General features: G+C 40.6%; 1 protein-coding gene across 5 annotated transcripts in view; it reads right to left on the reverse strand.

Moving 5' to 3' along the window:
* Positions 1-2528: 2528 nt before the first annotated feature.
* MEF2A (myocyte enhancer factor 2A) overlaps positions 2529-12300 on the reverse strand; it is a 110451-nt gene continuing 100679 nt past the window's right edge. For all 5 annotated transcript variants that reach the window (XM_004709849.2, XM_030887370.2, XM_004709851.2 and 2 more), the window contains 2 exons: positions 8276-8402; positions 2529-6587 (listed from right to left, as the gene is read on the reverse strand). In XM_004709849.2, coding sequence (XP_004709906.1) covers positions 6248-6587; positions 8276-8402 — 467 coding nt within the window. In that variant the 3' untranslated portion in view covers positions 2529-6247. The remainder of the gene's footprint in view (positions 6588-8275; positions 8403-12300) is intronic.

Raw genomic sequence — 12300 nt, forward strand, 5'->3', positions numbered from 1 at the left:
GGGGGGTGACATGGGGGAAAAGCAAGCAATTTTGAGATCAGGGCTAATAGAAAAAATTTTAACAAAATTCACCTAGACATTTTCCCAATGAAGCAACCATTGTTAACACATTCAAAGGAATGTGATCCCACATAAAATAACAGTTTTTAGATTGGCCAAGTGGTTAAGTTGGAAGTCCTCAATGATTAACCAAGAGAAGACTGTCAACCTTGGTGAATGAAGAAACTGTGGGTGAAGTCCAGTAATGGGTAGAAGACAACTAGAATTATCATTGATGTGAGAGTGATTAAAGCTAGGATCGCACATGGTCCAACACTATTAATCTTAAGGGAACATCTTAGCTTCTGCAAGCTTCTGGGCCACTGGGTGCCAGTGATGCACGAGGACCAGCAAGTTAAAGAGCTGATCTTTCCTTCCGTTTTTAAGGCACCATTTAAGCTGGGATGACTCAACACTGGGGACATGTCAATGCGATTAAGAAAACAAAGTCCAATCCAAATAGCGGCATCTGAGAGGATCTACCAGGCCAATTAGGCTTAAGGCAGAGAAGTCAGTTAAGAATGTTATGGCTATAGCTTTTGGGGGGACCCCAGAAGAGTAATCTGGAGAGAATTTCTCAAAAAACAGGTTGATCACGGGGACTTAGGAAGAATTTCTAAGATGGAAAAACTGCATTGGTAAGCAGCAGCCCAGGAAGGTCGAGCTTAGGGAACTGTCTCCATCACAGTGCACCTGCTCATGCTTCAAGGGTTGTGCTATGAGAATTCCATTGGAAGACCTTAGCCCACTTGCCCTACAATCTTTATCTTGCCCCTTTAGAACGCTTTTTGTACTCCCTACTCAACATTTTTAAAAAACCCAAGAAGAGTTTGCATTGAAGAGTACAAAACCTTTTGGGGAAGGATTACAAAGATGGGCACACCACTTTCAGAGGTGTATGGGCATGGATGGGTGCTACAGTGAAAACCACTATCTTCACATTTTGACTATATATATTCATATAGTTTATAGATAAACTTTTTTTTTTAAATAAAGATTTCCTGGATTCCGTAGCAATACTTTTGGACTTACCCTCATACAGTTATGTAAGATGTTAACAATAAGGAAAACTGAGAGGTGTGTGTATACATATAATTTTTTGTGTACAACTCTAAAATTAGTTCTACATAAAGTTAAAAAAATAGTGCAACTGTGGTTTTCTTCCTTTCTCCCTGTGTAGCCTCCGCCCCCCCTTCCCCAGCTGCATTCATGTAGGGAAGCAGCAGGGGGTTAAGGGGAGACAAGGAGAGATATAAACAGGGGGAGGAGAGGAAAGGAGAAAGGGAGGAGAGCAGGAGAGAGAGGGGAGGATGGGGGAGAAGCAGAGTTGGAGAGCAAGGCAGCCATCTCAATATTCTTGTAGGCTGAGCACAGGTAAGTGGGCAGCACCGCTCTGATGGATGCATGACACAAGTCCACTCAGCCCTCAGTCAGCCCCTGCCTCCCTCCCTCAATCCCTTGTAACTGTTGAGGAAGACAGAAGAAGCAGTACTCCTGTTTCCCCTGTTGTGTAAGTCAGTAGTGCTGTAGGCCTGTCCATGGCAGCGGGCTGATCTGAAGCCATCCATATGGCACAGGGCTCTAATAGGAAAATCCTTTTCTTAGCTGGTGCCAGGCAAATGTGAGTAACTTAAAAACAGGATCAAGCCTAAAGTCACTGTGAGCACTAAGAAATAACAGTGAATTGATTGTAAGTAGCTGCAGCTGTGGTGACAATAATTGTAGCTATAAGACTCACTCAACTTTCAAAACCTAATAGCTCAACTGTAGCAAGTAAAACCAGCACAAAAAATTTAGCCTCTAATTGGACCTGACACCACAAATCTGTTTAGCTAGGTTCTGGGCTAAAAGGCAAAACTGGAGGAATAGAACATTTTCCACTTGTAACTTTTATTTGAGTTCTAACCAAGGGGGACGACCACCGACAGTACTGGAACACACAGCTCAATGGTGAAAGTAAAAGCGGACTTTAGTTAACATGTCTTCCACTGCCTTACTTACTTGCTATATAGGCGCTTGGGACAAACAAACAAACAAAGTCATTTCACTCCCTAAGCTTCCACGAGAAATAGAATCTAATGAGTAAATTCTAACACACTCCCCTCCTCTGGTGACCATCTTGTGAGGGGAGCAGTTATTAAGAACTTGAATGGATTAAATCAGTCCACCCCCAAAAGCACACAGCAATTAGATAACAATCGAGGTAACTGAGATTGGGGAGGGGGCACTGGCTGCACCTTAACGGGTCCCAGGACTGGCAGGACTCCTGTCCCAAAGGGGGAGTCTGGGAATGGACATGGGTAGAGTTGGTGGGGTGCCAGAACATAGTGCCCTTGACCAGGTCTCAAAAGAAGTCAATGGGACCTACAGGTGAAAGAGGCTTTTGTGACGGGAAGGGGGAAACAGAGATTTTTGTGAAAGGGAATGACTGGTGGCCAAAGGTCCTTTCTGGAATCCATGCTCTCCGACAAACAAGACAGAGTCTGGAGTGCACAGTGAAAGCCAGGGCGTCTTTACTGTAGTGAGTGCAGCAGACAAACAGTTTACAACAACCTCTAGCATTTTCTTACCGTCGGATAAAAAGTTCACTATAATATTTATTGTATAATGAAGAAAAAACACATTCAGGGAAAAATTGGGGTTAACTTATTTTTCTTAAAAGGTTCATCTCAAGGATGGCAACAAAGTCCAGCTTGTGCCGCCAAACGGTTTTACATGATCAAACCGTGTACAGCTTCTTGTGTGAACTGTTGACTACAAACATTTACCAAATACATAAATCTCTTTTAAAAAAGCCATTTTAAATATAGCAAAGCAGTGTCTTCTTGCACAGCAGTGAAGAAAGGTTCTACAGAGAAGTAAGTTTTACATTTGTAAAATCTTTTTCACATTCTAATCATCTAGCTTCTCATGACCCGATGCCAGGAGTTTCAGGTTCCTTATTTACTATGTATTTCTTGTGCGCGTGATGGTTAATACAGAAACTATGCTAATGAATTATTAGTTGTCCTTATAGCTGAAGGAAATGGTAAAGCATATATTGTTCTTTTCGAACAACCCCTGATTCAGTCTCTAGCACAATGGACACAGTGAGGGCTCAGAAGATGGAGTTTCGGTTGGGGCCATTTGGGTATGTCAATGGTGACTTTCACTCTCAGTGTAATACCAGTTGTAGTGTTGTTGGGCAATGTACTTTGCCCAGTATAATTTATTCTAATCTTTTAAAAAATGTTGCCTTTGCATAATAAAATACTTTGTGTGAAGGTAGAACTTTTTCTTGCAATGGTGTCTTATACAAAGCACATGAATCTAAAAGGATAAGAAAAGTAGGTTCTAAAGTAACACCATCAGTGTGTTCCCACTCCAAGTCTGTTTCCACTGAGAGATGTGTATGTGTATGTGTTTGCACATGGGTGTCTGTCTGGAGAAGGACGTCTCTGTCAAGTCCATATGCTCCAAATCATAATGGGCATATGGGATAAGGTTAACAGTCAAATATTCAGTTCCTGAAAACGGAATAAATTGTTACCTGGTAATTTTACAAACTCCGAGCCTGTGTAACATTATTTTAGAAAACAGTAGTTGTACTGATTATAAACCTGCATAGAAAGAAAGACTATTGAGATACAGTCAGAAAAGCCATCTCATAAGGCACACAAGAAAAGACAGTAAATGTGAATATGTTAACTCCTATCCCCATGTACAGCAGAAGTTCATGAACATGCATAAATAATAATGAAAGAATCACTTAACACGTTCAAAGCTATAAATGATTTACAAAGTGGTAAGGATTATCTTGGAAATTCAGTGTTGGGGGACTGTTGCGATTAGGTATGACTTTATGAAGAAATGTGGCCACAAGCAGTTTAGTATAAATCGTACATTTTAAAAGAAAACCAATCTATTCTGAACAAAAGCCAAATATCTACACAGAAGAGGGAATATTATGCTCCCCTTTTTGGCTTCTATTAAGAGTTTACCACCCAAAATGCCATTAAAACAAGAAGCCTCAGTTTGCAGCCTCTGACTGATGTAGGTATACCCTGTACCCAAGATCTGTGTTGCAGTCAGGAAATGTGGCTGATTTGTCTATTTGTCACAAATAGTAAAAAGGAAACTGTCAAAAAGATAGTAATTCAGGGGAAGGAAACAAAATGGAATAGTTTATCTGAAAGGAGAAGTAAAAATTGTAGGTAGCTTCTCAATATTAAGTTTAAAATATAAAATAGCCATTTTTAAACCCTTCTTTTGGGTTTCTCAGGAAAACGAGTATTGAAAATCTGTAATCAAAGATATGCAGGACTCCGAATTTTTGTTCATGGCACAGGTCCAGTGAACAGAGGAACTAGCTATTACCAATTAATCTTTCTGTAAGAACAAGGCTCCACTAATTTCATTCGGGATGGCAAGAACCATGACAAGGATCTGCAGCTGTGAGAGAACTTCTCCCGTCCCTCACACACACACTCAGTGTCATCTTGACACACATAATCGTGAACAATGCCAGCATACTGGAACCAGCTGCAGCACTATTTTTAGAGGGTTGAGGAGAAACGAAATCCCTTCCCCCATGAATGCTTTTCCTAATAATTTACCACTTATAAAACCTTTGTGCTCATCTAATATTTTGTCATTTTTCTCTAATATTAATTAGGTCAGCTTTTTCCACTATATTTTTCCTCACAAAAGGCAAACTTTAAATAATGCCTTATAAAATCCGCTACAACACATTTTATATTTATGCAGGATGAAGGTAACACCAATTTTTTTGCCACTTTGCTATTTATGTACATACATATATATATAAAATATATAATGATGCTCAACCCAAACAGCACAAAGATTACAAGGTAACATCACACATTCACCACCAGTGAGGGGAGAAACCCCTTTATACAATCCTCTGGAAAAAACTGGGCTAATAATTAAAATCCAAAGTACAGTATATTTAACAAAATAGTAAGTATTAAACAGTGAATACTCTACGAATAAGGACCTCACCTTTCCCCCGCAGCCCCATTGGTGGCAATCCACAAAAATATACTTTTAAATCTGGTGACCATACAATACATAGGTACATACATCAAAGGTGATAATATATTTAAGATGCTATATACACAAAGTGTTTGGCTCAACTTTTAATTTACACATAGGATAATAAACATTCATGGCTTATTTTTTCCAAGGTTCTGCTTGCAAGATATTTTTGTTTGTTTTTCCTCTTAAAATAAAACTAAACAGTTAAAACAAGATAAAGCTATTCATTCTTAAAAAAAATTAAAGAAAAAAAAGGAAAACATACAGCTTTGGCTTATATAAATAATTCATAGCAGAATGTGTTCAAATGTAGTGAATATAATTTTATATATAATCATCAACTCATAAGGGTATTTTATTTCATATAAAATATACATGAGTTAAATTGTTTCTTTAATTTTTAAGATATGAATGTAAAAAGAAACTTCTGATATATTCCAATGATAACTTAATATATTAGTTTTACTTTGTTAATGCTCTATGTTTTTAGGCTAGTATTTTCTGAATATCTCATGCGTGGTTTTCTATTCTCTTTCTTTTTCTTAGCTAAAAAGATCATTTCTTTGACCCAATACATTTTTTGCACGTGCAAAACAGTTATGTGCGGGACTTAAAATTAATTTTTTTTAATTTTATTATCAACAGCCCTTTCCCATGCAACCCTTTGCAATATAGACCCATGCCAGGTTGGGTAATTAATATAAATGACATTTTATGTACAGTATTGCTTTCTTGGTTCCTGTTTCTACTGCTCTGTTCTACAAAGCATTTTTAAGTACTACAGTCACTGCACATTTAAATAAAACGAGTAGGGGCCCTCTAGGTTTCTGCAAGCTAGTGTGGGAGAATTACATATGGGAACACATTTCTTTGCGAAAACTGGTTTCTTATGAAACAAGTAATCCACAGACGTGTCAGACTAGGCCTCTGCCTACAAAGTGTCTTGTTTGCCATAGGACGCACATCTGCGGATCTTCAAGGAGTTTGCAGGTAAGTGCCTGATTCTGTGTCTCCACACACACCAACACGCACACTCACAGCCACACCCACATACATATACATGTATGTATGTACATATAAATATACTTAACTCATATCCTTATTGACCAATTTAGATATGTAGGGCAGTTTACTGCAATAACACAAAGTACAAAGGGCGGCCCTAGAAACCTTAGGTAACCCATGCGTCCATCCGCATCCTCTTCACAGAAGGGCTTTCTGTGTCTTCCGTATTTGGGGGTCGGCCCAGCACAACTGGAGAATGGAAGTCGCCCCGTGGGTCCTCCCGGTCACTGCCATCGTAGGAGCTACTAGAGCTGCTCAGACTGTCCACAGGGGACCGCCCCATTTCCTGCCGGGGCTGAGACTGGGGCTGCAGGGGCTGTGGCTGTTGCTGGAAGCCTGATGGGGTCATTCGATCCCGGGGAGGTGAAATTGGTTCTGACTTAATGTTGATGTTTTGGTTGGTATTAATGGATAAATTTGAACCCTGAGATAACTGCCCTCCAGCACTGAAGGGAAAGAGAGAGAGAGATGTTAGATGGTTGTGTACGCATCTGCATAATTAGGGATATTACAGACACTGCCTGACTAAAAATAGTCCACTGTCTCAGATAATAATGAGATCCTGTCATCATTCCCAAATACTGGTTTTTAGTGTTTCCTTCAGTGGTTGGTATAAGAAAACCATCAAGCTGAACCTTTTATTAGTGGTTCTCAAAACTCACTCTCACTACCATCCAGTTGATACTGACTCATGGTGACCCCATAGGTCAGGGCAGAACTGCTCCTGTGGGTTTCCAAGACTTACTCTTTATGGGAGTAGAAAGCCTGGTCTTTCTCCTGAATTTCTGGTTGTAGGCCTCCACCACTTTGACATTTCTGTAGCTATAAGACTGTGTTGCTGGCTAATGCACGAACAAAAAAAGTAGAGGGGAAACTCGGATTCTGTGGCAACTTGGATCCCCGGTGCTTGCTTGCTATTCTTCCTGTACATTTTCTTAGGCCAGGGCAGGATAAGAGACACAGCATCTCATCACATCCTTACAATTCTAAGGGGTTATTTTCCAAATGATGGCTCAGTCTCAGAAAGGCTAAGTAACGTGCTCAGGGAGGTCCAGTACAATGTGGTACAGCTTTTCCCCAGTTCTGAGCTTCAAGCCATGCCCTGTCCACTGGCTTTTCCAGGGTTATCTTTAGTGTATTCATTTAAGAAGCTTAGTATAAGCCTAAGGGACAAACACCTGATCCAGGCAAAGAAATTTCCCTGACATAATTCCCTAGAAGACTACTGATAACAATGTGCACTAGAGTTATTTTGAATATAGAAAGGATAGGGTTTGCCGAACTAAGGTTCTCTGGGAACTGTCAGAGTCAAAAGCCAGGGACCTCCTACTTTTCAGAGCAGAAAAGCAGCCAGCCCACACGGAGGCCCTGGGTCTGTTTCACTGTGCCCCCTTCTGCAACACACTCCTCCCACTAATCCACAGATATACCACAGCACGGTCCCTCTTCCTTTCTGTTCAGGAAGCTGATCCTTTTGCTCATACCCCCTCTGATGCAATGAGTTAGGCCAGACACATAGATCCTATGTAACCTGATGGACACATAAGGAATTCCCCCCTTATTTTCGTCCACAATATAGGGAGAAGGAAAAAGGCACAGCACGTTTTCCTGTTCTCCGTATCTCTCTTATGTGAGGAAACTTCAAAATGTTTGTGAAAAATGGAAGAGAAATATAATGGAATTTTCCCACAAACTTTTTGAAGCCCCCCTCGTATTATCCACCAAGCTAAAAAGGCAGGGTGGTGGATGGGACTGTGTACCTTCCAGCTCCCTTTCTTCAGACAGGACAGGCACAGCCAGGTCTTGGGAAGCAGAGGGTATCATTCACTGAGCAGTAGGTAAAAGATGGGATGCAATGGTGGCATCTGGGCCTTGTTGTCCCCTTAGACTACCACTAACAGGGTCTCTCTACTTTCTCTAAGTCCATATAAGAAATGCCTTGTGCCCTAAATGCCGTTAAGGAATACATAGTTTGTTGAGCATCCAAGAAAATACTTTCTCTAAATACATGTATCCAACTAAAAAAAGCATCATTGCAGGACAACAGACATGCAAGCCAACAGAACAAAAACTAAGAAATGAGATGGTGGCATACTGAGAGCAAAGACTTGGGGAAATTGTTCTAGGTACTCACACAAGAGAACTGAGGGCTGCTTGTCCTAAATGGTGCTGCTGCCAGGCTGACACCTGTCCCAGAGACAGCATTCCTGGGGAGTTGAAACCCTGTAGGGCCGATAGGTCCGCACTAGCCAGTGAATAATCTAAAAAAGGAACAAAATACTGTTTTGTGTATAATGACAGGATGAAAAGAACTCACATTCCACAAAGTCCATGCAAAACCTGTTCTTCAAACAATAGCTTTAAAGGTTTCTTGGGTGAGAGAAGCCAAGTACTTCATAACAAAAAACAACACACTTATGGGTCTGAACCCCACAATTTTTTCTTTTCGTAGGTTTAAATTATCTAGGTATATTTAGTTGTCTGAGATTATTAAAATATAACAAAAATCAAATTTGCAAAAACCCTTATAGTTCACAAAAGTTCAATGCATTCTTATGCCCCCATTACTTTCAATAAATGTGTGTTCCACTGTCCTGAACAAAAAGAAACACTGCAGCGCACACAAACCAAGTCTAGAACAGGAAGCCTCATAGCCCATCCCTCAGGTAGAGGTGTGCGGAAAGCCAGAAGGGGACAGTATTTCTTCTACTTTAAGCTCATCATTAACACTTATCTATTTAGTTCTAAAGAGAGGTGATAAGAACTTTTCTACTTTTAACTTCATTCTTCTCTCCAGAGAGCTGTCTGAAGAACTTGGTGTGCCCGGTGAGTCCAGGGTTTTAAAAAAGGAACTGAGTTGAGACAGCAACGTTGGTGGTCAGGGTTCTGTTCTGAAGCCATTCTTTTCTCATTCCAGTTGCTCCAATAGGACCACCACCGTCCCCGCCGAGGCTGGAGGCAGGGAGGTCAGCTGCACTGACTCACGGTGACCCTTGCAGCCCACAGCCTCCTTCCACGAGCTCAGCAGTGGAAGCCAGCAGCTGCTCTGCGGGGGAAAGCTGGGCTCTCCTTGCGGGAACTCACACGGGAGTTCTGTACGGCCGTCCCAGGTCGCCGCGAGTCAACACGGACTCGGTGGCAGCGTGTCTGTTTCGATTTCATGTCCTTTTCCAGTGAGATAGTTTATTGTGCCAGCCTGGCTGATAAACGCAGGTGGGATTGACTGAGGGGCGGAGAGATGGATGGCTTGGTGAGCCTTCCCTTTCTTGTCTCTCGCTCTGTGATCATCGGACCAGTGTGCGGCTGCCTTGCTTGTTCTGTGCCTCAATTTACAGGCTACACTGCCTGTGGGACGCCGAGCCTGTGGACTGTGTTGCTGTAAGCTGAGGTCCCTTTAAGACATCTCTGGACTGGCGATTGGTGACCTGCCTTGTGATTGGCTGCTGTGCTGACATAGCCTAGCTCTCTCTACAAATGGAGGAAGATCTGGCAGCAGATAGACTTGAAGGACTGCTAGTCTCTCAACTTTCTCTCACAGACGTGAGTTGCACTAAGCCATTTATAGTGCTTCTAATTTAACTGTTTATTTCTTGTATTTTATATTTATCTGTATATGATTTACAGTTCATTTCTCGTTATATATCTAATTATCTTTATAAATAAATATATTATATTATCAGGAATTTGGTTTTATCTCTCTAGAGAACCCTATCTAACACATCCAGGGACTGGTTTCTCTGAATAATATGTTCGAAAGATGTGAGACAAAGTCTCACCATCCTGCCTTTCCAAGGAGTATTCTTACTGTACTTGTTTGTTCTTTAGGCAGCCCATGGTACTTTCAGTATTCTTCGCTGGCACGGTAATTTAAATGCACTAATTCTTCTTTGGTCTTCCTTGTTCAATATCCAACTTTCATATGCATATGAAGCTACTGAAAACACCATGGCTGGAGACAGAAATACCTTAGTCCTCAAAAGTGCCATTTTTGCACTTCAACACTTTTAGGGTCTTGTGCAGCAAAACCTAATGCAATACATCATTTTTCTTTCTTGGCTGCTACTTCTGTGAGCACTAACTATAGATTCAACCAAGAAGAAATTTTAGACCACTTCAATCTTTTCTCCATTTATCAGGATGCTATCTATTGGTCTAGTTGTGAGGATTTTGGTTTTCTTTACAGAGTTGTAATCCATATTGAAGGCTGCAATCCTTGATCTTCATCAGCAAGTGTTTAAAATCCTTCTTGCTTTCACCAGGCCAAGTTGTATCACTGGTATACTGCAGGTTGTCAAGAAGCCTTCCTCCGATCCCGATGCCCCATCCTTCCTCATATAATCCAGTGTCTCCGATGAGTTGCAAAGCATACAGATAGAATAAGTATGGTGAAAGTACATACCACCAAAGCACACCTTTCCTGATTTCAAACTGCCTCTTGATCATGCACAGGTTCTGCATAAGCACGATGAAGTATTCTGGAATTCCCATTTTGCTCAGAACTATCCAGTTTATGATACACAGAGTTGAAGACCTTTGCACAGTCAATAAAACACAAGTAAACATGTTTCTAGTAGTCTATGCTTTGAGCCATGACCCACCTGATGTCAGCAATGATACCCCTCATTCTATTTCCTTTTCTTAATTTGTCTTAAATTTCTGGCCAAAAAAAAAAAAAATTCTGGCAGCTCCCTGTCAATGTACTGCTAGAACAAACAGTTGAATGATCTTCAGCAAAATTATACTTCTCAGTAATATTGATGATATAGTCAGAAAATGTATGAACTGAACATAAAACCAATGGATCTGCTTTGTAAAATTCATTTAATTCAGAATAAAAAGTTAAAAAAAGAATAGGTATGCAATAATAAAACCAAAATCCTCAACATGGGCTACAAATCCATACTTACCACTCTAATCATCTTCACCTGCTGCTCTACCTCCAGCCATACTGGCTTCTTTCAGTCCCTAAGTACAACCATGTTCCTTCTGTCCCCTAGCCCTTGCACATGGTATTTCCACTGCCAGGAACACTCTCCCTACCTAAGTCATAAAAGCCTCCTTTTAGGTCTAAGCTTAAAAGTATCACTTGACACACTGCAATAAATTATTTACACCATTTCTTTTACATATTTCTTTTCTAAGAGATCCTAAGTTCCATTTTTAATTATGAATTTTTGTGTTTCTGGTGCCGCCATGTTACTTGCCACACAGTAGATGATCTATGTTTGCTGAAGAACATGCATGAAGCTGGGAATGATCTTACTGATGGGCAGGTCTGTTTTACTTTCTGAAACACTGCTCATTGACTCATTCAATCTTTTATCAACCATCTGGTATGCGTTTGACACTAAATATGCACAAGAAGGTAGGTATAACATAAAGAGACTTTCTACAAATGTTAAGTACAAAGAGATAAGCCAATTAAAGACCATGAGGTACAACCCCACCGAATAGGTTCTGTGATGAGTGTGCAATGATAGCGCCAGTTAAGAGGAAAACTGGGACTGCAGCTGAGTAACTGATGAACAGGAGACCCTGACTCCAGCTTCCTATTTTGGTACATCCGCTAAACTGATAATAAATAAGTTCTTTTCTTGTCCAATGGCATTTCTAAAAATGGGCACCATAGAATCTAGGAATGATGAAGAAACTTTTAATGAAATTCCTAAGGAGCTGTAATTTGGCTTCAACATTCAGTTCAAGTTACATCTCAGCCAATATTTATCTACACACTTTAGCTTGCAGATCTCTCTCTCCATTCCTTCTCCGGTCTCAAGAGGGTACATGGATAACCTCAATCACTCCAGACTTCCTCATCCATGGTTAGCAATTTAGCTACGTCCTATGTCCTATCTCCTTAGGTAGAAGTCCCTTGGGAGAAAGATTATCTGCAGAATTGTATCTCCCATATGTGTAATCACTGACTATACTTAGTCTGTGTAAGAACCTTAGTCTGTGCAATCATATCAGGATATAATTCACAGAAATACAACTTGTCTGTTGTTAATGAATTTAATGATTCTATTTTGGAATAGGTAATACAATTTTTCTGAAATGCTTTTTTTATTGCAGGCCTGTCTGGATAGGACAGGCTGGATGAACAATCTGGAGGAGAAAACAACGGGACTGACAGTTCCGGGGGGACATGGGAGAGGGGGA

This window comes from Echinops telfairi, unplaced genomic scaffold (assembly GCF_000313985.2).
Source record: "Echinops telfairi isolate 266 unplaced genomic scaffold, ASM31398v2 ScPeMD7_7409;HRSCAF=8447, whole genome shotgun sequence".
NCBI classification, from domain to species: domain Eukaryota; kingdom Metazoa; phylum Chordata; class Mammalia; order Afrosoricida; family Tenrecidae; genus Echinops; species Echinops telfairi.